Source organism: Oryctolagus cuniculus, chromosome 9 (assembly GCF_964237555.1).
Source record: "Oryctolagus cuniculus chromosome 9, mOryCun1.1, whole genome shotgun sequence".
NCBI classification, from domain to species: domain Eukaryota; kingdom Metazoa; phylum Chordata; class Mammalia; order Lagomorpha; family Leporidae; genus Oryctolagus; species Oryctolagus cuniculus.
The window spans coordinates 68001572-68027983 of NC_091440.1; the positions used below are offsets into that span (position 1 = coordinate 68001572).

A 26412-nucleotide genomic window follows, 5' to 3' on the forward strand; every position below is an offset into this window, starting at 1 on the left:
GGGAGCCTAATAGAATCCTGGCTCTGCAGTTTTTAGACTGAAGTGGGTTCTGTATGGCCACATGAATGGGCAGGACTGTTTGTTTTCAAATTTAAAAAAGGCCATTGTAATTGAACCTTATTCTGAGAATTCCTCCAGCTTGATTCCTGTGCCTTGTCTCCTTGTTCCCTATGCTTTGGTGCTAATTCTAGTTCTGGGGCTCTGCCTATCCACTGCTTGCAGGCAGCTGTAACATTAATCCAACTCTACGTTTGCTTCATGGACTTGTTTGTGCACCTTGCCTATACCACCTCTGGTATTCCAACTTTCCGATTTTGTGTTTAGTCCTTTCATATTGCATCTTATCATTTTGCTATATTCCTTTTGCTGAGCCAGGCTCCCTGGACTCTTACCCTGAAATGCATCTGCAACCCTGGCCTGTCTCCTGAGCCCTAGAGTGTGTGCTCCCATCCCAGCCAACAGCCTCATCATTCCCCTTACAGTGTTCATTACAAACCAGATTTGCTGTTGAGATAGATCAAATGAAAAGAGCCATTATCCACATAATCAGAGCTAAGGCCCCAAGGGTCGTCTCAGAAACAGGACTGGGCCCTCAGCTCTGCTTTTGGAAAGTGTCATCTTACTGCTTCTCCAGAAATCAACTTACACTCACAAAACACACAGGGGACTACTTTCCTTTGATCTCTCTCTCTCTCTCTCTCTCTTTCTCTCTTAAAGATTTATTTTGAAAGGCAGACTCACTGGGAGGTGGTGGTGGGAAGAGAGAGAGAGAGAGAGAGACCTCTTATCTGCTGGTTCACTTCCCGAAATAGCTGCAATGGACAGGGCTGGTCCAGGTTGAAGCCAGGAGCCAGGAAATTCATTCAGGTCTCCCACATGGATGGCAGGGACCCAAGCATTTGGGCCATCATCTGCTGCCTTCCCCGGGAACATTATCAGCAAGCTAGATGGGAAGTGGAACAACTGGGACCTGAACTGGCACTCTGATATGGGATGCCAGCATTGAAAGTGGCAGCCTAATTTGGTGCACCATGATGGTGACCTGAAGACTAATTTCTAACCAAGATTTAAAGTCTGTAACAGGGATTATAATGAAAGGTTGGCGTTTTCCAGTAGGCAACACACAGTCCCATTTTGCAGACGGAATTGCCTTTGTAGGTGGGTTATCAAAGGGTTCCGTGGAAGAAATAGAATCAGAACAAAGGAGTGGAGTAGTCTTGAGATATTTCCATTATCAAGAATCAGAATAATCTGAGAGTAATCAGTTTCTGTGGAGTATTCCTTTCCAGCAAACCCCAAGAGGAGTTGACTTTTTATAGCTCATGTGGCTGTGTGAGTTGCTATCATCAACTCATTCTGGTGTCTATGGGATGACAGCTATGGAAGTTAGAGCATCCTTCAATTGTTCGCAAAGGTGGGATGGCTGAGCAGCATCTGCCCAGGACTGAATGCTCTGTGGAGCACGCACTCTCTGTCTGCCATGTAAGCCTTACAGCAACTCTCTCAAATCAATGGTCTATGTTCCTGCTGTGGGTTGAATTATGTCCTCCAAAACAGCATGGCCAAACCTGTGAACACGATCTGTTGGAAATAGAGATTTTACAGATGTAATGTTAAGATGAAGTCACAGTAGGTAAAGTAGATTCTAAGCCCAATAAAGACCAGTGTCCTATGAGAGCAGGAGACACAGAGACACACAGAAAATCTGCTGTGAAGACACAGAAGGAAACATGCTATGTGATGACTGAGTCAAGAGAATGAAATGATGTGACTACAATCCAAGGAATGCAGGGGCCTGCACTGTGGTGTAGTGGGTGGGGCCGCTGTCTGCAGTGCCAGCATCCCTTGTAGGCGCTAGTTCGAGTCGCAGCTGCTCCACTTCCGATCCAGCTCTCTGCTGTGGCCTGGAAAAGCAGTGGAGGATGGCCTGGGTCCTTGGGCCCCTGTGCCCATGTAGGAGACCTGGAGGAGGCTCCTGGCTCCTGGCTTCGGATCAGTGCAGTCCAGCCATTGTGGCCATCCGGGGAATGAACCAGCAGATGGAAGACCTCTTTCTCTCTGCCTCTCTTTCTCTGTAACTGTGTCTTTCAAATAAATAAATAAACATTTTTTAAAAAAGCAAGGATTGCTAATGACCACCACAAACTAGCAGAGACAAGAAAGGTTCTTGCTAGAGCCTTTAAAGGAACCATGACCTTGCTGACCACTTAATTTCAGAAATGTGAGAAAATAAGTTTTTGTTGTTTCAAACCATTTGGTTTGTGGCACTTTAAGGTATTCACAGAAAACTATTACAATCTTCATTTTACAAACAGAATACGGGATGCCCAGAAAGACTAACTTACCCAAAAGCAAGCACTTAAGAGCTCCTGACTCTCAACACCTGACACATTGGGTAGGGCCCCCCTTTTTTCTTCTATCAAAGTTACCTCACAGAGGAATTACATAATGTCATCAGCATCTCACAAGTAAGATTGTGTGGAACATTAGTTCCAAGATGTGTAAGCATGTGTGAATGCAGAAATAAGTTTTCAGGATTTAAAAAAAAACAATGATGGAAATTCTGGAGAAATCGGATTTCTCGCTGCAGGAACCCACTGAGCTATAAAAAGCATTGTGAGTCTCCCAGAGCCAGATGCTGGAGTCTGCTGTGCTTCTCAGCTGATTTGATCCTAGAGGCCTTTTCTTTCACAGAGCACCTAATAGGATTTGTGTTCTGTTTAAGATATTTGGGAAACATTGAATTTAAAAAAATAGAAGCTTTTCTTTTTATGTCATCATTTACATGATTTCACATAGAGCTCCAAAGGAGAATTGAAGAACATCCTTGCTGCATCAGAAATATGATTACACACCAGTGCTTTGGGTAAGTTATAGTAACTAATGTTTCACTTTACTTCTTTTATTGCTTAGGTCATTATGTAGATTCACAGGTTCAAGGTCTTCCAGTCAAAAGCTGTAAGGATTCTGCTGTGGTTGAACAAAGTTGGGTTTTATGGGCTTGCTGAGTTCAGGGAGAATGAGTGAATGCATGCCATTGGTATGGTAAATCCTTGTAAGTTTATGTTGTTTCTGTACCCATTTCAAATACAAGTTTAACATTTCTTACCAAAAAGTCAGGCTTAGTTGCCCTTGACGCAGTTTCCAGTGCTACACCCATCTTCCTTCCACTACCAAGTCCTCAGTGAGGTGAGCTGGACAGCTGCAGTATTCACCTTCTTCCTGGTAACCACCATCCTCTGAAACAGTTATATACCACCTACGTGACAAGACTTACTGACCCCTACACCCATATGAGCTGTGCAGATGTGTCACAGTAGCTGTATCACAGGCACATCATGACCTAGAACTTGTGTCTGTTTTAAACCTATGAACTAGAGCTCCCCAGGGGAAACCCTGGACCCAATAGAAGCATTGGCCCATTGGTTCTTTTTTCTCTCTGAGCGCTCTGTGTACATTCAAGACCTGTAAGTAAATATTATTTCTATCTTATGTCTTTTTAAAAAATATTATTTTATTTATTTGAAAGACAGAGTTACAGAGAGAGGTAGAGACAGGGAGAGAGGTCTTCCATCTGCTGATTCACTTCCTAGATGGCCACAATGGCTGGAGCTGAGCCAATCTGAAGCCAGGAACAAGGAGCTTCTTCCTGGTCTCCCACATGGGTGCTGGGACCCAAGCATTTTGGCCATCCTCCACTGCTTTCCCAGGCCATAGCAGAGAGCTGGATCGGAAAAGGAGCAGCCAGGACGAGAACTAGAGCCCATATGGGATGCTGGTGCTTCAAGCCAGGGATTTAACCCACTGCACCACAGTGCCAGCACCAATTGTGTCTTTTTTCTTAAAGAATCATTTATTTATTTGAAAGTCAGAGTTACAATTAGAGAGGAAGACACACACACACACACACACACACACACATATGCACACAGAGACATTTTCCATCCACAGGTTCACTCCCCAAATGGCTGTAACAGCTGGAACTGGGCTGATCTGAAGCCAGTAGCCAAGAGCTTTATCTGGTCTCCCACATAGGAGCAGGGGCCCAAGCACTTGGGCCATCTTCCACTGCTTTTGCAGGTGCATTAGTAGGGAATTGGAAGTGGAGCAGCCGGAATTCAAACTGGTGCCCATATGGGGTGCCAGTGCTGCAGATAGCAGCTTAACCAACTAAACCACAGCATTGGCCCCTTGTGTCTTTCTTATTGAAGAGATGCCATCTTTTTTTTTTTTTAACAGGCAGAGTGGACAGTGAGAGAGAGAGACAGAGAGAAAGGTCTTCCTTTGCTGTTGGTTCACCCTCCAATGGCCGCCGCGGCCGGCGCACTGCGGCCGGCACACCGCGCTGATCCGATGGCAGGAGCCAGGAGCCAGGTGCTTTTCCTGGTCTCCCATGGGGTGCAGGGCCCAAGCACCTGGGCCATCCTCCACTACACTCCCTGGCCACAGCAGAGGGCTGGCCTGGAAGAGGGGCAACCGGGACAGAATCCGGCGCCCCGACCGGGACTAGAACCCGGTGTTCCGGCGCCGCTTGGTGGAGGATTAGCCTAGTGAGCCGTGGCGCTGGCCTTTTTTTTTTTTTTTTGAAAGGCAGAGTGGACAGCGAGAGAGAGACACAGAGAGAAAGGTCTTCCTTTGTCGTTGGTTCACCCTCCAATGGCCGCCGCGGCTGCTTAGCTGCGGCCAGCGCACTGCGCTGATCAGATGGCAGGAGCCAGGTACTTATCCTGGTCTCCCATGGGGTGCAGGGCCCAAGCACTTGGGCCATCCTCCACTGCACTCCCTGGCCACAGCAGAGAGCTGGTCTGGAAGAGGGGCAACCAGGACAGAATCCGGCGCCCTGACTGCAACTAGAACCCGGTGTGCCAGCGCCGCAAGGTGGAGGATTAGCCTAGTGAGCCGCGGCGCCGGCCAAGATGCCATCATTATCTTAAAGACTCTATATTAAAATAATTGAAAAATAGGCTGTCTCAGGAAGAGGATGATAAAGGAATTATTACAGGATTTGTGCCTGTGTTAGGTAATTTGGGAGTAGGATTCAAGGAAGCAGAACTTTACAGAAACAAACACAAATAACCTCTGCAAACAGGGAGTCAGATGATCACACCCAGGCCATGAAAATATCTCCCCCCAAATCCTGCTGTTCTTTTCCTGACATCCAGGAGGCTCCCCATCATGGTCGTGAACTATCGATACTATTTATACAGGTACCGCAAGAAAAGTTTACTCCAGCGTCAACCTCTTTTTGGCTAAAGAAGAAGTTAGGACAATATGATTGTCCATGACGATTCTGCCTAAAGAATTCAAATTTAAGCCTAGGCTTCCAGAGCAGAAGTTATGTAATTTATGACTTTTACTAGGGCCAGGCACAGGGTTAGGATGAGCCTTTCTGGTTGCGTTATCCCAGCTGTGCCAGTCATTGCTTGCACAGCATTCAGCACATGGAGGCAGTTCTCCCCTGGGCACTCTCTGAAGCAGCGTGGGCTGCACTTTTTATTATTATTTTTTAATTTACTTATTTACTTATTTGAAGGGCACACAGAGAGATACAGAGAGAGATCTTCCACTTGCTTATTCATTCCCCAAATGGCCACAACAGCAAAGGCTGGACCAGGAGGAAGTCAGGAGCCAGGGATTCCATCTAGGTCTCCCAGGCTGGTGACAGGGGCCCAAGCTCCTGGGCTGTCTTCCACTGCCTTCCCAAGTGCATTAGCAGGGAGCTGGAGCAACAGCAGCTGAGCCTCAAACCAGTGCTTTGATATGGGTGCTGCATCACATGGCTTCTTTTGGAGGCTTTTTTTTTTTTTTTAAGATTTTATCTATTTATTTGACTGAGTTAGACAGTGAGAGGGTGAGACAGAGAGAAAGGTCTTCCATCAGCTGGTTCACTCCTCAAATGTCCGCAATGGCCAGAGCTGTGCTGATTTGAAGCAAGGAGCCAGGAATTTGTTCCAGGTCTCCCACATGGATGCAGGGGCTCAAGCATTTGGGCCATCTTCCATTGCTTTCCCAGGCCATAGCAGAGAGCTGAAAGAGAGGAGCATCAGCCCAGTGTCCATATTGGATGTCAGTGCCACAGGTGGAGAGTTAACGTACTGTACCACAGCGCTGGCCCCTCTGTCTAGTTTTTAGGGAAACATATTTCACTAGAGGAGTAATAGTTTTGAACATCTGAAATTGTCTAACATTTGTCCTGACTACACCAATTAAGTTAGTGGGGGACAGATACATGTAAGTCCAGTGTCCATGTTGAGACTGTCCTGGTGGGTAGACTGTATTTTTGAATAAATTATTTGGGAGGGAGGGAGGAAGGGAGGGAGGGAGACAGAGAGAGGGAGAGGGAGAGAGAAAGAGAGAGAGAGAGAGAGCGTACACTCTCATCTGCTGGTTCACTCCCTAAGTGCCTACAATGCTGGACCAGAACTGGAACCAGAGCCAGGAATTCAAGGTGACAGACCAGGACTCAAGTACTTGAGCCCTTACCACTGACTCCCAGCATCTGCATTACCAGGAGGCTGAATTCCAGGGCCAGAGGCAGGACTCACACCCAGACACTCAGATATAGGGACCCAGGTGTCCAAACCAGTGTCTTAACCACTAGGCCCAGCACCCACCCTGGGGGAGACTGTTTTGATATTGGGAATTTAAGGATCATTGATCACTACAGGAAGGAGGTTTTCTCGGTACTTGGTGGCAGCTGTCTCGAGAGCCAGGCAGATACCTCCAGTGCAGACAAACATGCAGAGGAAAAGAAGTGCCTCTTGTTTTAAACCAGGAGAAGTCCAATCTTCGCTCCCACTCATAAAGGCTTAGGTTGTGCCCGAAGGGTTGTTGTACCAGTGAAATGTGTGAGTTTATTATGGGAGGAACAAGTTGGGATTTCCCAAATTGGGGCTATAAAATGAAGCGCTGTTTCCCCTACTGTTACAGACAAAACTCTCCAGCTAAGAAAACTCTTCTCGCAGTCTGGGAATGAGCATCAGCAGCTGGAACACACTCACACTCAGAAACCGACAGTGTTCAGAGGAGCCTGAGGCACTGGACGTCCCCCTGTCCCAGGCCGACAAGGATTGTGGTGATGCAGGTAGGGCATGCGAGAAATGAGGTGAGCCCACCTCCATGGGCTCAGCCTCATCGCCAGTGTGTCTCTGTTGTAGGACTATCATGAGGCAGTTTTTGCTAAACTGTACTTTAAAATTTATTATCATTTTTTTTGTTTGAAAGGCATAATAAGAGATAGAGAGAAAGAGAGAGAGAGGAGAGAGAGAGAGGAAGAAAGATCTTACCTTCACTGATTTACTCCCCAATGCCCACAACACCCAGGGCTAGACTATGTCAAAGCCAGGAGTCCAGAACCAAATCTGGGTCTCGCATGTGGATAGCAGGGACCCAAGTACTTGAACCATCACCTGCTGTCTCTCAGGATGTTGGATTGGATTGGAAGCAGAGGAGCTGGGACTTGAACCAGGCATTCTGATATGGCATGTGGGTGTTCCAAGTGCCAGTTTAAGTGCTGAGGCCAATACCCGCCACTAAATTCTACTTTTATTATAAATTTCATTTTAGGCATAACAAAGCATCTTTAATTTATAGTCTACTTTACAGATTTGACAGTGTCAAGGGATCTCCATTTCTGAAGCATTTTGAAGCTATGAACTAATACAAAATCATATTCCATGTATCAGTATATGCATCTGTTCTTTTATCTTTTGTGAGCTGGCAGGTCTGAATGAGGCAATTTATTTAGGCGTCTGAACTTACTGTATCCCTAGAAAGAGCTGGTATTTCAAGGGTCTATTCAAGTCAGTGGTAAGATAACCTGTTTTGGCAATTTTTAGCTTTTCTTCTTTAGTATGAAGCCACAACCAACAAAATGAAATCAGGGGTAGTCCAAGGAGACTCTAGGAGTTCCTTACAAGGCAGGGATAGTTCCCTAACAGGTGCATTCAGTCCTGGGCTTCCTCTGCAGATGAGGGCAGCAGGTGGCTAGGGTGAGGATGTCACAGCAGTGGATCGTGATGTTTGGAGGGAAGTTAGCACAACTGCAAAAGAGATTAGGGGAGTAGCTGAAAAGTCCTGAATTATTTCTATCAATGAGAACATTGGAAAGCCATTAAGTTTAGTGGAGACTCTAGAACTAAGTTAACTAAGTTGACTTACGGCTTCTGTAAGCCTTGCAGCAGCCACTGCTCCTAAGCAAAAGGCTGCTAGACCTAAGGAAAGGCTGAAATAAACAACAGGTCCCTGACATTCCCCAGGCAGTTAAGTGACAGCAGCAGGTGTGCTTGTTCAGACTTCCCAGGGCACAAAAGAAAATGGGCTTGTGAATCTAGAGTCCCGGGAAACATTCTTTGGTACGTAGTTATTACGGTAATCTTTGTGCTTCAGCAATAGCATACTTCTTTTAACTTAAAAATGGGGTGTACAGTGGGGAGCAGCAGGTTAAGCTGTTGCTTGGGACATCAGCGTCCCCTATTGGAGTGCCAGGCTTCAGATCTGGCTCTTCCACTTCTGTTTCAGCTTTCCTCTAATATGTCCTGGGAAGGGGCAGATGATGATCCAAGTGCTCAGGCCCCTGCCACCCACATAGGAGACCCAGGTGGAGTTCCTGGCTCCTGATGCAGCTTTAGATGTTGTGGGTGTTTGGGGAGTAAACCAGTGGATGGAAGATCTCTCTTTCCATCTCTGTCTCTCTGTTCCTCTGCCTTTCAAGCAGATGAAACAAACAAAAAAATATGTAATCCGTCCAAGTTTTTATAGTAGTATAATATACTTCAATATAATTAACTGAGAAAAAAACCTTTATTTTTAATTTATCAACTTTTTGTTGCTAAGTTTGGTTAAAAAAAAGAGCTCTCATAATAATTTTAAATTAATTAAAACTCCAAGGGTTATTTAGAATTGTAATTCCCATTGTCTTTTGTAGGATGAAGAACAATGCTTTTTTAAAAAGATTTATTTATTTTATTTATTTGAAAGGCAGAATTACAGAGGCAGAAAGAGGCAGGGTGGGGAGAGAGGTCTTCCATCCTCTGATTCACTCCCCAAATGGCCACAATGGCTGGAGCTGCACCAATCCAAAGCCAGGAGCCAGGAGCTTCTTCCAGGACTCTCACGTGGGTATAGGGGCCCAAGCACTTGCTTTCCCAGGCCATAGCAGAGAGCTGGATGGGAAGTGGAGCCGGGACTCGAACCGGCACCCACACAGGGTGCCGGCACCGCAGGAAGAGCACCAGCACCAGAACAGCACCAGAACAGCTCTTATGTTAGCTAATGACCACTGTAGGAAATACAAAGATTTAAGTTTAAGCTCAAAAGACGTGGTGATAGCTTGATTATTCTGAATTGGAAAAACAATAGTTAGTTGTTCAAGGAGACAAGTTGTAAGTCACAAGTATCTAGATTCGAAAAATAAATATAGGCAACATCATAAAAAACACAGTAATTAACACAAGTTATTAGGAACTTAATCTTTTTTTATAATGCAATGAATTGTAGAAGAAAATTTAGAAGTATGTCAAAAGCACCAAAAGGTAACAGAATACTTTACTGAGAAACATAAATCTGTACTAATGCAGGCATTAAAAATAACTTAATTGTTTTATATTTAAAAAACACAAATTCTAGTTTTACTTTTTGTACATTATTCATGTAACAACCCTCAGTATTTATTGATATGCCTTTACATTTTTAGGCTTATGTAGACATGTAAATATACCAACAGGTTATAAATTTAAAGAACTTAACTATAGCCCTAAAGTTAAATCAATTAAACGAAATAATAGGTATATCAACAATATTAGCCTTTGAACAAACTATTCCAACATTTCAAAAGTTCCTAAATAAACAGAAAATCATACTTAAGCTATACAAATATTTGTATCACCTTGTATTAATCATCTATATTATCATTTCTAAGAAAGTAATTGACATTACTTTTTTAGCACAAAAGAAATAGGAGAGAAAATCCAAATTATTGAAATATTCTTTTATCTGTTAGCATTTATTTCATACAATTTAAACAATTTTAACATATAAATATATCATTCAAAAACATTTGATATTTTGTAAATCTATTGTCATTTTAAGAAATTAAGTTAAAAACTATATTTAATGACTGTATTTATGTCTGTTTCACATGTAGAAATAATTTTGGCATTAAAGATTATTATTAATTAGTTATTGTCTAAGGTCTTAAAAATAGTTAAGGATAAAAAAGTAACAATTTTAGTTAACACATTAAATCCTTATAATTTCCAGCATTATAAGAATTTCATAAAATTAATCCTTTTATGCATTTATTATTACTGTACACTTTAGTTGAATATAATTTCAAATTTTATAAAAGTTATAAAATAGATATATAATTTATAATTATATGCATAATTTTAAATTTTAAGCAAGTAATGGAAATAATGAAATCTTGCTTAATTCCTACAACCACTCTAGGGAACTCAGTTTAACCGAAAGAAATTTAGATCTGGCTTTATCCAAAGTGAAATGTTGCGCTGACACTAGCTTTCAAATTAAAGTAATTTTTTGAAGAAACCGAAACATGTCAAAATTCTCATCTTCTTTTGACTTGAAGATAGTGCTTTGTCTTCTTTTCTTGTAATTATAATGATAAAGGCTATTATGTAAATGTACTTTCAGTTTCCACAAAAAGAAACACAGTTTAATAACCTGTTTTTTCTTTCTCTCAGATGTTTTGACTATTTATCTGGGCTAGATATTCCTAGACTGTACATATTAAAAGTGAATAAGTCTTTTGATAAGGTAATCGCTAATTTCCTAAAAGAGGAGAAATGAGGGGAAGAATAGAGAATAAAAAAGAAAGAAAAAGGAAGCCGCTTCACTTGCATATGAAATTAACACTGAAACAGGCTAATTACGTTCCCTTTGAAAAGAGAGGAAAGAAAGTTCACATATAAAAAAACAGACTTCGAAAAACATCAAAAAAGAGTGACATCAGAATTGGTTGAAGTCCTTGGCAATTTTATCAACTTATCTAATTAAAGAGTTGGCACTCATTAACCCCCAGAACACAGGAATAAAATAAAGCTTTACACACAAATCTCTCTCAGACACAAGGCAACCTCTCTTGGAGGTTTCTTCACCTTGTGGTCTGAAGTGCCTCTCACGTAAGCCGTCTTGTTCCCGTCATCAAGTTCCCTAAAGTGCCATGGCCCGTCCAGACTGCCTCTGGTGAAACGGAGCCAGTTGTAGAGGTAGTCACGCACCCAGGCCTTACAGAGAGGAGAGCTGAAGGAAGCAGGCACCTGGTCTGGGAGAGGGGCTGAGTGGCCCTACGAGAGGGCAAGGGGTTTGTAAGGATGGCCCCGGTCTGACCTGTGTCTCTGGAATTTAGGCAAAGTTCAGTTGTCTCCTATCAGAGCTGAAAAGTGAAATAAAGTCATTCTCGCAGTCACAAACTTGATGGAGGAAGCCCTGATAAGTTGGTGACAGAAAGTTTATTCAAAGGACAAAATTTGTCCAAAGAGTGATGGTTCTTCTAACTGATCTGTGCCTGGGATGAGTCAGAGGATAGACTAGTGGGGCTCCCACCAGTCTTTCCCCTGTAGACTTTCCCCTGTGGAGACAACACCCAGGACAACAGACAGACCATGGAGCTGAAGTTAGAAGGTTAGAAAACAAGTTTCCCACTTTACCAATTTACAAATCTGATCAGATAACTAAGAAGCCTTGGAGGACTGGGAGGACTTGTTACTAGGAAAACAACAACAACAACACACACACACACACACCCACGCGCGCGCGCGCAAGCGACTAAAGGTGTTTCACAGAACTTAGAGCCCAATCCAGTGGAACTCAGCCCCAGCCGTATTTGCTCAAGGCAGCAAGGACTTCAGATAAATCTTGGTGAAACTCCATTTCCATCAATGCTCCCAGCCCAAGACCACCAGAAACACACTTAGAATTGAGCAGTTTGGCTTGATCTCTAATGGCAACAAGGCTACTGAGATCTTCCTGTTTTCCCTGGGATCACCCCTCTAGATGTGCACTGAAGACACATTGGGAGAGATATCGTATGTGGAGAAGATCTTGTGAAATCTAAGGGTTTTCTGAAATACAAGAACTGTTGAGTAGTTCTTTCTAGATGGAATTCTGTGGTCTTCCCAGGGTATAGTGTCCAAACCACACCTGTTTTTTTAAGATTTATTTTATTTGAAAGTCAGAGTTACACACAGGGAGAAGGAGAGGCAGAGAGAGAGAGAGAGAGAGAGATCCTCCATCCACTGGTTCACTCCCCAAATGGTCACAATGGCTGGAGCTGCACCAACCAATCTGAAGCCAGGAGCCAGGAGCCTTCCCCGGGTCTTCCCATACGGTGCAGGGGCCCAAGGACTTGAGCCATCCTCCACTGCCTTCCCAGGCTACAGCAGAGAGCTGGACAGGAAGTGGAGCAGCCGGGACTAGAACTGGCCCCTATATGGGATGTCAGCTCTGCAGGCAGCAGCTTTACCCACTACACCACAGCTCTGGCCCCGCACTTATTTTTAAATTAAACTTTTCACTTGCAGATAATTGTAGAGTCTCATGCAGCTGTGAGAAACACTAGAGAGAAGGCTATTGTACACTTTCCCCCAATGATAACATCTTGCAAAACTCTAATATTTATCAACCACGTTATTAACACTGGTGCAGTTATGCTACAGAACACCTCCATCACCACAAGGCTGCCTCAGGCTGTCCTTTATCACCACATCCACTTCTCCCTCACCTGCACCTCCTTCTTAATCCCCAGCATCTACTAGTTCTCCATTTCCATAGTTTTGTCATTTCAAGGATGTTATAGCAATGAAATCATACTATATGCAGTCTCCTCAGATTGGTTTTGTTCACATGGCATAATCCCCTGGAGATTTATCCAACTTATGTACACATAGTTGATTCTTTTCATTGCTGCATAGTAATCCATGATATGATGTACCACAGTTCACTTAACCATTGAAGAATAGCTGGCTTATTTCCATTTTTGGCTATTACAAATGAAGCTGCTCCACTCACTCATGTATAGGTTGTTGTGTGAACATAAGTTTTTTTTTTTTTTTTTTTTTTTTTTTTTGACAGGCAGAGTGGACAGTGAGAGAGAGAGACAGAGAGAAAGGTCTTCCTTTTGCCGTTGGTTCACCCTCCAATGGCCGCCGCTGCAGCCGGCGCACCGCGCTGATCCTGGCAGGAGCCAGGAGCCAGGTGCTTTTCCTGGTCTCCCATGGGGTGCAGGGCCCAAGCACCTGGGCCATCCTCCACTGCACTCCCTGGCCATAGCAGAGAGCTGGCCTGGAAGAGGGGCGACCGGGACAGAATCCGGCGCCCCAACCGGGACTAGAACCCGGTGTGCCGGCGCCGCAAGGTGGAGGATTAGCCTATTGAGCCACGGCGCCGGCCTGAACATAAGTTTTTTACTCCCTGGAGTAAATGCCCAGGGGAGCAATGACTGGACTGTATCATAGTGGAATATTCACTTTTTAAAGAAACTGCCAAATGATTTTCCAGAGTGACTGGATCAATCAGTGAGGGATCTCATATTTGGTATTGTCACTCCTTTTATTTTGGTCATTCTAATAGGTATGTGATGATATCCCATTGTAGTTTCAGTTGCATTTTTCCAGTGGATAATGATGTTGAGCAAATTTCATGTGCTTTTTTTGCCATGTGTATATCTTCTGAAACGTCTTTTTCTGATTTTTGAATTGGATTTTTAAAAAAGATTTATTTATTTGGGCTGGCACCGCGGCTCAATAGGCTAATCCTCCACCTAGCGGCGCTGGCACACTGGGTTCTAGTCCCGTCGGGGTGCTGGATTCTGTCCTGGTTGCCCCTCTTCCAGGCCAGCTCTCTGCTGTGGCCAGGGAGTGAAGTGGAGGATGGCCCAAGTGGTTGGTTGGGCCCTGCACCCACATGGGAGACCAGGAGAAGCACCTGGCTCCTGCCTTTGGATCAGCGCCATGCGCTGGCCACAGCGCACTGGTTGTGGCGGCCATTGGAGGGTGAACCAACGGCAAAAGGAAGACCTTTCTCTCTGTCTCTCTCTCTCACTGTCCACTCTGCCTGTCAAAAAAAAAAAAAAAAGATTTATTTATTTGAAAGGCAGAGTTTACAGAGGCGGGAGTGGGGAGAGAGAGAGATCTTCCATCTAGTGGTTCACTTCCCAAACTGCCAGGAATTAGGAGCTTTACTGGGGTCTCCCATCTAGGTGCAGGGGCCCAAGTACTTGGGTCATCTGCTGCTGCTTCCCCAGACACATTAGCAGAGAATTGGATAGGAAATGGATCAGCTGGGTCTAAATCAGTGCCCATATGGGATGCTGGCATTGCAGCCAGCAGCTCAACCTGCTACATCATAATGTCAGCCCCTCTAATTGGACTTTTTTAAAAGCCCTTGATATTAATAGAGCCATTTCTAATTTCCTTCTATTTGAATGACCTATATTTTTTCCATCCTTTTATTTTCAACCTGCCATTATTGCTTTTTGAACTGATTTTTTGTAGACAGTATATAGTTGGGTCATTTAAAAAATATTCCATTCTGCCAATCTGTCTTTTAATTGGTATCTGTAGACTATTTATATTTAGCATAATTATTTATATATTATGGATCAATCTGCAATTTTGTTTTTGTTGTCTGTTTGTATTATCTGTTTTATTTTTCCTGCCTACCTGTTAGTTACCTGACTACTTTTTAGAATTCCATTTTGATTTGTCTGTACTGTTTTTTATTGTATCTATTTGAATAGCTTTTCAACTTTCACTCTAGGCATTGCAACATTACTTGTCAGTCTATTAGCATCAACATTTTGCTAGTTCAAGTGAAGGGTAGAAAACTTACTTCTATTTATGTCTCTTTATCTTCTCTTATTTATAAAATAATTATCTTAAATAATTTCTCTACATCCACTTAGAATCACATCAGATTGTATTATAATTTTTGTTTCAACCATCAAATATAAGACTCAAAAAGAGAAAAAAAAAGCTTATGTATCTACCCATATTTTTACTTACCAAGTTCTTTTTGCTTTTCTGGTGTTCCAACTTTCCTTATTTCATCAATTGTTCTCTGTTTAGAGAATTTTCATTTAGTCATTCATTTTTTGAAAATTTATTTATTATATGAAAGAATTATAGAGAGAGGGAGAGAGAGAGACAAAGAGATCTTCCATCTGCTGATTCACTCCCTCAAATGGTTAAAACAGCTGTGGCTGGGCCAGGCCAAAGACAGGAACCTACATCTTCATCCAGTCTCCCACATGGGTGCAGGGACCCAGGCATTAGCAGGGAGTTGGATCAGAAATGGAGCAGCTGGGTCTCAAACCAGCATTCATATGGAATGCCAGCCATCATTGCTGGCAATGGCTTAACCTACTATGCCACAATGCTGGCCCTTAGTCATTCTTTTTAAGGCAGATCTACTGGCAACAAATTCTTAGTTATCTATCAACTGAGAAATTCTTTACTTGCCCTTCTTACTTGAGGGATGTTTTTGCTGGATATAAAACTCTAGGTTGGCTGTCATGCCATTTCTTTCTGTCCGCCATGGTTTCTGGTGAGGAATCTGCTGTTTAACAGATGAGGCTGCAGCATCACAGGAAGACACTCATGTCAACATGGGCATGAGGCCAGCACTTCCCTACATCTGAGGCTTCAGCATCAGCCAGATGAATGATCGATTATTCTGCATCCTACAAATGAGGACATTTATCATGACATAGGAAGCAATATATAATGACAACTTAACCAATATTTTTAAACTCAAGTTTCAAACAGAATAAACTAAAATTTCTCCCTCTTGCATTAAAATCTAGAAAGATGGACTCACTGAGCAGGGAGAAAAAGGAAACTCACAGCAGGCGGCATCACAGTACAGCGGGTAAAGCCACTGTCTGTGATGCTGGCATCCCATATGAGCACCTATTTGAGTCCTGGCTGCTCTGCTTCTAATCCAGCTCCCTGCTAATGTGCCTGGAAAAGCAACAGAAGATGGCTCAAGCACTTGGGTCCCTGCGACCCATGTGGGAGACCCAGATGTAGTTTTAGGCTCCAGGCTTCAGACTGGCCCAGCCTGGGCAGTTGCAGCCATTTGGGGAGTGAACTAGCAGATGGAAGATCTCTCCTCTCTCGCTCTCGCTCTTGCTCTCATGCTCACTTCTCTGTCTGCAACTCTGCCTTTCAAATAAATTTTAAAAATCTTAAACAAGCTAAAATGCACAAAGTAACTTTTTGTATCTGTTTGTTTTTAATGCAGCATGGAGAGAAAACTCATGCCCATGCCTCTGTCCAGCTCCATATCAGAAATGGAACCAAATAGCACCCTGAGCAGTTACAACAGTAGCAAGGACTGCATGATTGATAACTTCAAGCAAGAATTTTACCCAGTCATATACTTGATAATATTTGTCTTGGGAGCCTTGGGAAATGGCTTTTCCATATATATTTTCCTGCAGCCTTATAAGAAATCCACGTCTGTGAATGTTTTCATGCTAAACCTGGCCATTTCAGATCTCCTATTCACAAGTACACTGCCCTTCAGGGCTGACTATTATCTTAGGGGCTCCCACTGGGTATTTGGAGACCTGGCCTGCAGGATTATGTCCTACTCCTTGTACGTCAACATGTATAGCAGCATTTACTTCCTGACGGTGCTGAGTATCGTGCGTTTCCTAGCCACTGTTCACCCTTTCCGGCTTCTCCACATCACCAGCATCAGGAGTGCCTGGATATTGTGTGGCGTCATTTGGATTCTCATCATGGCTTCCTCAATCGTGCTTCTGGGTACTGGCTCTGAGCACAAGGGCAACGTCACATCCTGCTTTGAGCTGAATCCTGGTAAGATCAACAAACTGCAGACCATGAACCACATAGCCTTGGTGGTGGGCTTCTTGCTGCCGTTGTGCACCCTCAGTGTCTGTTACCTGCTCATTGTTCGAGCCCTATTGAAGGTGGAGCTCCCAGAATCAGGGCTGCGGCTTTCTCACAAGAAGGCACTGATCACCATCATCATAGCCTTGATCCTCTTCCTCCTGTGTTTCCTGCCCTACCACGCACTGAGGACCCTGCACCTGCTCACGTGGGAAGTGGGGAAGTGCCAAGAAACATTGCACAAAGCCGTGGTCATCACACTGGTCTTGGCAGCTGCCAACAGCTGCCTCAATCCTCTGCTCTACTACTTTGCTGGGGAGAACTTTAAGGACCGACTAAGGGCTGTGCTCAGAAAAGGTCATTCCCAGGAGGCAGAGACAAAGTTCAGCTTTCCTGTTTGTGTGTGGCTGAGAAAGGAAGCAAAGGTGTAATGAGTTACTGGGTGATGCCTGCTCATGCACCATTGTGTCCACCTCCATGCACTTGACATCTCCAAATGACCTGGTGTTTACAGCCTTCCCAACAAACATCCAATCCCAACATGAACTTGACCATGACTTTTGTTGATAAGACCTACTTCAAAGTGTCATTAGGTATATTTTCAGTGGTTTGGGTCTGATGAGGGATACAGGAAGGAAAAGTCCTACAAGTCTTGCTCCCTGAAATGTCAGATTGGGAAAAAGTGCCAGGAACAGTAGGTCCTGCTTTTCATCAGATCCTGTACCAGATCTCTGGCCCTTCGAGCCTTCTACATTCGCAACCTGAAGGCATACTCTATATCCAGGGTTCTCCCACTCCCCTTCCCTCCTCAACCCCTTGAGATACAGCCAAATAAGAAGCCCCTGGAGGCCCCAGTGCAGATAAAATGTGCTTCCTAAGAATACAGGGACAGACTTCGACTATGAAAAGAAAGGCTGCCCTAGAACAAAGCAAGCCAAGGCCCCAAACAAGGACAATGAGAGGGAAAGGGTAGAAGGATTGAGGCAAGAGAAAGCTGGTTGATTGTAAGTAGGGGAAGGAGGACTTCCATTTGGCTCTGGAAGGTAAGAATGTTCCCTTTGCCACTCTTTTGTCTGAGGAACAGAAGGGATAGGAGGAGTAGAAGACAGACCAGGGCATTTATCTAGGACCGGAATAGGGAATAGCTGGCCCTGCCAAAGCAAACACAAGCAAGACTCAAAATTCATTAAATCTCTAGCAGGCTAATTTTCCAGTTGATCATTTTGTATGGTCCTTGAATGATGTTAGAAATATCCAAATGGCCCTTGGCAAAAGTGTTTCCCCACCCTGCCGTAGGGCATGGAGGCATTGTGTGTGGAACATGGGAGATGGAGGGTCGAGGATGCACATTGCCATTCTGCTTTCAGATTTGGGTTTGGACTGACTTTGCTGCAGTTCTAACTCTTGCCAGTTAATCATTTGTGATGGGGGTCCAGAAGGCTCTAAGGGTTTGGGTTGGGCACAACAGGAAAGGGTAGGAAGGAGAACAAGTTACAAAGGTTGTTGTACTTCTATAAACATTTTGAGTAGTATGATGATACCTTCCCTTTTGATAGAATGTAGAAAAGCAATAGGTAGTGGGAGGAGATCTTTTTGTGCACTGTCACAAGGATAAGGACACCTCCAACCACCAACACCATGACATTAGATTAAATCAAGAGGGAGGACAACATGGCATAGGAGAAAGGGGAAGAGAATTCCCAGATGTTAGTGTGTAGCAGGGTCACACAGGTTGGAGCAGGAATCCAAAAGGACTGTAGGAGGATGTCTCCAAGGAAAATAAGAAAATACTTGATTTGCACACCTTCAGAGTGATTTATATTTCTTTTGGAGAGTTCGTGATGAACTAGTGATCAACACAGAAAAGTAAGCAACTGAAAATTTAATGCAGTTATCAGATACAAAAGAAAAAGAAATTGCTGTATAACAGGGAACATTTAACCATACACACTAAATGGATGAGCTGTGAATAATATTTACAGAGAATAATGTCAACAGGGAAACACTATAATATTTTTCAGAAAATGAGGGGAGGAGATTGTGTTGAGGGAGAGGTGTAAGAAACCTAAGTTCCCATCTTCCATCATCAATAACGCATAACTAAAGCTGGGATGATGCAGAGTTACACGGGCAAGTATGTAGCAATAGGAGGAAAACACCAGAAGAAGTAGCAAAAAGAGTGGACAGAGATTGCCTCTGGAGAGGAAGCAGGGATGGGAAGATAGGATGCAGACTCTCTTTTCCCTTTTAGAGATGTTTAGCTGTCAACCTTGTATTGCTGAAGTTAAATAAAAATTCAGTTAAAGCTAAAATCAGCTAAAATTCAAATTAGTAGACCAGGATAAGTACCTGGCTTCTGCCATCGGATCAGCGCGGTGCGCCAGCCGCAGCGCACTGGCTGCGCCGGCCATTGGAGGGTGAACCAACGGCAAAAGGAAGACCTTTCTCTCTGTCTCTCAATCTCACTGTCCACTCTGCCTGTCAAAAAATAAAAAATAAATAAATAAGTAAAAAAAAAAAAAACACACACAAAGGTGCTGGTGCTGTGGCATAATCGGTTAAGTCACTGCCCATAGGCTCAGCTGCTCCACTTCTGATCCAACTTCATGCTAATGACCTGGGAAAGCAGTGGAAGATGGCCCAAATCCTTGGGCCCCTGCACCTACATGGAAGACATGGAAGAAGCTCCTGGCTCCTGGCTTCGGCCTGGCCCAGCTCCAGCTATTGCAGCCATTTAGGGAGTGAACCAGCAGATGGAAGATTTCTCTTTCTCTCTGCCTCTGCCTCTGCCTCTCCTTCTCCCTCTATGTAACTCTGCCTTTCAAATAAATAAATAAATCATTTTTTTAAAAAAGGAAGAAAATAAAGGCTTCTGGAAATGAACATGGAAGACTGACAGGAGAAAGGAAAGTAGACAGGACTACAGTGGGTTTGGGCCCTCAAGGAGAAGGGAGGGAGTCCTCCCTGGGGTGTTGGGAGTCACTCCCTGCAGTCAGAGGTGGTTTGCTATGTCACTTAGGATGTTTTTAGTTTCAAATAACAGAAAACCCAACTCCAAGTGGCTGGCACAATAAAGGTATTTCACAATCCTGTGTGGCTGAGATATATGAAGGGAAGTGGAACTTCAGGCTCAACCCAGGCAGGCCTCTCAGGCTTTGCCACATGGCTGAATCCTCTTAGGGGAACAAGCTGAGAGCAAGCAGCCTAGGGCCAGGTCTTGCCTTACTTGTTTCTAGAAGAAACAGGTGTCTCCTACCCAAATCATTTAGCGAAAGTCCATGGTTCCCTTTTGATTGAGCCTACTGAGATAACACACCACTCCAAAATTAAACCAAAGAAGAAGGGGTTACCATGCTCCAACAAGGATAATAAGTCCACACTTGGAGAAGGGCTTGGGATTAACCTGACTGGAGCATCACCTGGGAGAGGGTGAGATGAGGTTTGCTGAGGCCACACATTAAGCATGGCAAGGGAGGTGGGGAGGGAGCTGCCAAGCAGCCAGGAAAAGCTGTAGGCATGGTCTGCAGCAGGTGCAGCGGCTCAGAGAGATGCAGGAACAATGGGTTTGAGGAAGAAGGGTGATAAGTGATTTAGGAGTTTCTATTGTGATGTCATAGGGATTTCCAACTGACAGAATCCTCAACGACCTTCCAAGGGGGAAGTGGCCCAGGCAAAGCTTTGTTTTGGAAAAATACCCAAAACCAGATGGAGGTGTTGCTGTAGAACACTCAAACCTGGGTCTGCTCACTGAGCTGCAGAAAGCCAATCACTGACATGGGGTGGCGGAAGAAACAAAGTGCAGAGCAAGGAGCCCACAGCTGTTGCTAATTCCTGGGATCCCTGAGTAGTTAGAGGGGAGGGTTCTTATGGACTGAAATTGATGCCCATCAGCTCATGTCCACGTTCCTGGTTGATCAGTGAAGCTCATGACCATCCTTAGATTGGTCAGTGGTGCTATACTCTGTAGGCAGTTTATGATGGCCAGGTGGGCTTCAGCTGGTCTCAGGGGGCTACAGGGTTACATGTAAGTTATCTTGATATGTCCCTGTCTGGACCTGGAATTGCCCCCAGACAACCTCTTCCCCATCCAGACAACACTGACCATCAAGCTTTTATCTATTGGAGAAGCAAATGACTTCTTGAGTCCAGTGATTTCAACTTTGTAGGGCCATCTGGATCACTCCCTCTATTCAGTGAATTCCTTCTGACAAAGTATAGGCAAGGACACCCTGGGCTCAGGGAGACAGGTGAGAGTCTGGGTCCTGCCTTTACGTTATAGGGCTTCTCTCTCCCTGGGGATGAGCAGTCATGGAGAGAGAGTACTGTGAGTTATTAATGTTGTTAAGTCCATGGGGTGTGTGTGTGTGAGAGAGAGAAAGAGAGAGAGAGAGAGAGAGGAAGGAAGGAAGGAAGGAAGGAAGGAAGGAAGGAAGGAAGGAAGGAAGGAGAGAGAGAGAAAGAAAGAAAGAAAGAAAGAAAGAAAGAAAGAAAGAAAGAAAGAAAGAAAGAAAGAAAGAAAGAAAGAAAGAAAGAAAGAAAAGAAAAGAAAAGAAAGAAATTAATTTATTTTCCCTTTTTGCAGCCCGGGGAAAGCCTCTTGTCCTGAGGGAAGGAAAGGAATGGAAGTCTTTATTTACAGAAGTGAAAGCCAAAACTGTCCCAGGGTTTCAGACACTGCTTTTCTTGTTTGAGAGAGGAGAGATTTCCTCAAGCAAACACAAAAATTGTTCAACCAGGAGGAAGGATTTTTTGCTGGGTAAACTTTGGTGGAATTGTGATACTCTAGCTATACTTTTTCAAAGGAGACCTCAGATGAAAATATCATTATCTTTTGTAACTGTGTTCAATCTTTTGTTTTACATTTAATAATTGCAATTAATTCTCAAGTGGAGACACTGTTAGATGGGCAGAAATAGGTTAGGAGAGGAAAATGGCAAGGAAGAAGGCTTTCTATAGAGAATTCAGTTTTCTCTTAGAAAAGTTTTAAAATAGAAACCCAGCTAGGGAACAGGATGGGGGTAGGGAGTAATCCAAAGGATATGGCCAATGGAAGAGCTTTACTCCAAAGACATTCTATCCACAAGTAGACGGAGGCCGCTGCTTAAGGCTGATAAAAGCCTTTAGGAAAAATAGAGTGAGAGAGGAATAGCTAGAATGTTAACATGTATTTTAAAGCTCTAATAATGAAAGGGTGGCACTGGCTTGAGGATACACAGAGAAATGAGAGAAACACAGCTTGAAAACAGAGGCTAATTTGTGCAGGGAGTTGGAAAAGGCTCAGAAGGGTTAGGTGCACAACGTGCTGAGAAGACAGAGTTCTAAAACCAAGGACCTCCGGCTCCCACCCCTGTATGCCAAGTGCGTGGTAGACACAGCATGCCTGCTGCACACAAAGAGAACCTGCAGCCTGGGCCAGTGGGCCAGTGGTTGATGGCCAAAGGATCTCATGCAGGACCTCAGGACCTTTGCATAACCTTCAAGTTATGATAAACCAAAATGTTGTACAGTTCTCAAATTAGGGAACTCTTATGATGACTAGGACTGAATTTCTCACTAGCCTGGAGGGATGGATGCTTAAAGCTAGGTATCAATTAACATTCTTAAAATTGCATTTCATTCATGAAGCCATATTGAAGAGAAGTTCACACTTTTTTTTCAGATATATTTTGTTTATTTGAAAGTCAGAATTACAGAGAGAAAGGAAGAGACAAGAGAATGAGAGAGATCTTCTATCCACTGGTTCACTCCCCAAATGGCCGCAACAGCCAGGGCTGGGCCAGGCCAAAGCCAGGAGCCAGGAACTCCATCTAGGTCTCCCATATAGGTGTTAGTGGCCCAACTTCTGCTGCTGTATTGGAAGCAGAGTAGCCAGCACTCAAACCGGCACTCTGATATGGGCTGCCAGCATCCCAAACAGCACTTGGCCCTCGTGTGCCACAAAATCTACTCCTCAGCTTTATGTTTTTGCAATCCAATCATGATATTACCTTTGGATGATTGCAGCACAATTTAATTATCCATATTTCTGCTAATGGAGACTTAGGTTCTTGCCGGTATTTTGTCTTCAGGAACAGAGCTGCTGTGAGTACTCCCATGTATGTCTCTCAGGGCGCACATAAAATCTCCTCCAGATACACGCTGAGGAATGTGCTCATGACAACGTCGCCAGTCATAGCTAACTGCTTCCTACACTGGCGACCGAGTCACAGCCCTGCAGGCAGGGAGTGTGAACTCCTTGGAAGCATTTGAGGTTTCAAGTGACTTTCTTTATGGCTTTCATATAAATAAACCCTTCCTAAAGGCAATTGCAAAGGTTGTACTCTTGGCAAAAAGAAAAATGACAACAAAGAGTCTGAAATGTAAGAAGGAACAGCGAACAAAGATTTGGATGAATCTGTGTATAAATCCCGAGTTCCAAGCTGTTGGCTAGGCTAATGCTCTTCTCTTTGTTGTTGCTGGTAAGAGCCTGGCTATCCAATTGCCATTCCTCTAATAGCAGTAGCTAGCACTTATTCCTGCTACACATTCTTCCAGCAAATGTGTGTGCATTTTGAAAGAAATTGAAAATACCATTAACTGTGTTTTATGGGTGAAGGAACTGAAGTTTTAGAGAGGTGAGATAATTTGCCAAAACATGCTTGCAAACAATGTACTCAGTATTGAAAGCCAGCTGGTACAGCTTTGGAACTCACGCTCCCACCAGCCACACTTGACACTCTCATCATAACTATGACACCACACTGTGGTGTGATACTGCCTCACAGATGAGCTGCTTTTCTTTCTGGTTGGCTTTAACATCTCTTCTTTGTCTTTTGGGTTCTAAAATGTTAATGTGATGTGTTGAGGTGGAGTTTCTTTTTCTTTAGCTTGATTTGGATTCAGCTGTGTCTAATCCATCATTTTGCACTTAATTATTTCACTTTTCATAATGCATTTTTTTAGAGTGGCAGGTTGTAGTTCATGGTTTTTTGCTCTTGTTTATCTCTACTATCTCATTTTCTGTTGTTGAAATATACTTGCTTTAGAGCCGGCGCCGTGGCTCAATAGGCTAATCCTCCACCTTGCGGCGCCGGCACACCGGGTTCTAGTCCCGGTTGGGGCGCCGGATTCTGTCCCGGTTGCCCCTCTTCCAGGCCAGCTCTCTGCTATGGCCAGGGAGTGCAGTGGAGGATGGCCCAGGTGCTTGGGCCCTGCACCCCATGGGAGACCAGGAAAAGCACCTGGCTCCTGGCTCCTGCCAGGATCAGCGCGGTGCGCCGGCTGCAGCGGCGGCCATTGGAGGGTGAACCAGCGGCAAAGGAAGACCTTTCTCTCTCTGTCTCTCTCTCTCACTGTCCACTCTGCCTGTCAAAAAAAAAAAAATAAAAAATAAAAAAAAAAAAATAAAATAAAATAAAATAAAAAAAATAAAAAAAAAAAAAAAAAAGAAATATACTTGCTTTATTCTGTGTATCCAACAACTTCATCACGAAGTCTTTGCCAGTCTGGTTCTGTTGTCTATCCCCTCTGCTGCCTCTCACCCATGCAGACTTGGCATGTTGTGTGATTTTGACTATGGGCCCCTGTTTACTGAAGCAGTCAGCGGGGATTTTTAAAGCTTACCTGACTTTAGCCCACAGAGGTTTTATGTTTATTTCTGCCAGCTCTTTGATGTATTACAATTCTGGACCACATTAAATTAAATTCACCACTAGATATTTTAATACCACATAAGAAGTACAAATTCTGATGATTACTTCCCCAATAAGCAGCTTGTCATTCTAAATTTCCAGGACAAATACTTTCTGTCTTTACCTAATGGGAGGATCTAGAAAAAAGTGAACTGCTGCTCTCTTCTGTATGATAGATGTGTTTGTAATATTCCTTTGTACTGAGAATAGGACCTACAGGGTTCTAGCTTTATGCAAAGAGTACAGTAGATTTTATTCAAAAATGGTAACTATAAATTCCTTCTCTACCCATAACTGTATGATGTTCATCACATCAAGAAGTAGAAACTAATTTGCCCCCTCTTGAATATGGGCTAATGGCTTGTTTGGCTAATCGGATACAGCAGAAGTGACATTCTGGGATTTCTATGGTTAGGTCCTAACAAGTCTTGAGGCTTCTGCTTGCCTCTTTACATCCAGCTCTTGAGCTGTTCCCTCTCAGAACTTAAGCACCATTGGTGCAAGGACACGAGCTACCTGGAGAGTTGTATATAGGTACTTTGATTGACAGCGGCAGCTGAGCTCCCAGTCAATAGCCAGCATCAACTGCTAGCTGTGGGAGTGAACCTTCTGGCAGACAAACCAGCTTGTAGAAGAGTCCAGCCCCAGCTGCCCCCTGCTGCAACTCCACAACACTCACCAGCACAGCCCAGTAAACCCACAGAGTGAACAATGCATTGTTGATTTAGTTCATGAAGACTTGGGGTCTTCAGTTAGAACTTCTATCCCACATGGAATCCAGAGTTAATCTCCAGTTTCCCTCATCCTTTGGGGTCATCAAAATAGCAACACAAGGGTACTGCAGTTCAGTAAACACTTTCTTTTTTTTTTTTTTTTTTTTTTTTGACAGGCAGAGTGGACAGTGAGAGAGAGAGACAGAGAGAAAGGTCTTCCTTTTGCCATTCGTTCACCCTCCAATGGCCGCCGTGGCCGGTGCACTGTGGCCAGCACACGGCGCTGATCCAATGGCAGGAGCCAGGTGCTTCTCCTGGTCTCCCATGGGGTGCAGGGCCCAACCAACCACTTGGGCCATCCTCCACTGCACTCCCTGGCCATAGCAGAGAGCTGGCCTGGAAGAGGGGCAACCAGGACAGAATCTGGTGCCCCAACCAGGACTAGAACCCGGTGTGCCGGGGCCACAAGGCAGAGGATTAGCCTAGTTAGCCACGGCGCCGGCCAGTAAATGCTTTCACAGTGACTGTGATTGCTGGCCCTTCCTTACATCACAGGAGTTATACTTTTAGTTAGTGGTTTTTTTTGTTTGTTTTGTTTTGTAATCTCTCTGCACTTTTAACCTTTATTCTGCACTGTGTAATGTGCTTTAAAATTAAGGTCATATACTTTTTTTTTAAAGATTTATTTTATTTATATGAAAGACAGTTACAGAGAGAGGGTGAGACAGAGAGCGAGGTCTTCCATCTACTGGTTCACTCCCCAGATGGACACAATAGCAGGAGCTGTGCCGATCTGAAGCCAGGAGCCAGGAGCTTCCTCCTTGTCTCCCACATGGGTGCAGGGGCCCAAGGACTTGGGCCATCTTCCGCTGCTCTCCCAGGCCATAGCAGAGAGCTGGATCGGAAGAGGAGCAGCCGGGACTAGAACCGGTGCCCATATGGGATGCCGGCACTTTAGGCCAGGGCTTTAACCCACTGCGCCACAGCGCCGGCCCCAAGGTCATATACTTTTTATAAAAAAGATTTATTTATTTATTTGAAAGGCAGAGCTACAGAGAGGGAGAGAGAGAGAGAGAGAGAGAGAGAGAGAGAGAGAGCGCTCCATTCCTGGTTCACTCCTCAGATGGCCACATAAGAAGCCAGGAGCCAGGA

At 44.2% G+C, this 26412-nt stretch overlaps 1 protein-coding gene across 3 annotated transcripts in view; it reads left to right on the forward strand.

The window, feature by feature from the left end:
- Window positions 1-19400, forward strand: part of CYSLTR2 (cysteinyl leukotriene receptor 2) — a 36337-nt gene extending 16937 nt beyond the window's left edge. The window contains exons 3-5 of one of the 3 annotated variants that reach the window (XM_051832246.2): window positions 2800-2866; window positions 6931-7084; window positions 16264-19400. In XM_051832246.2, coding sequence (XP_051688206.2) covers window positions 16265-17308 — 1044 coding nt within the window. In that variant the 5' untranslated portion in view covers window positions 2800-2866; window positions 6931-7084; window position 16264 and the 3' untranslated portion in view covers window positions 17309-19400. The remainder of the gene's footprint in view (window positions 1-2799; window positions 2867-6930; window positions 7085-16263) is intronic. The other 2 variants (XM_051832247.2, XM_051832244.2) reach the window with 2 other exon arrangements.
- The last annotated feature ends 7012 nt before the right edge of the window (window positions 19401-26412 follow it).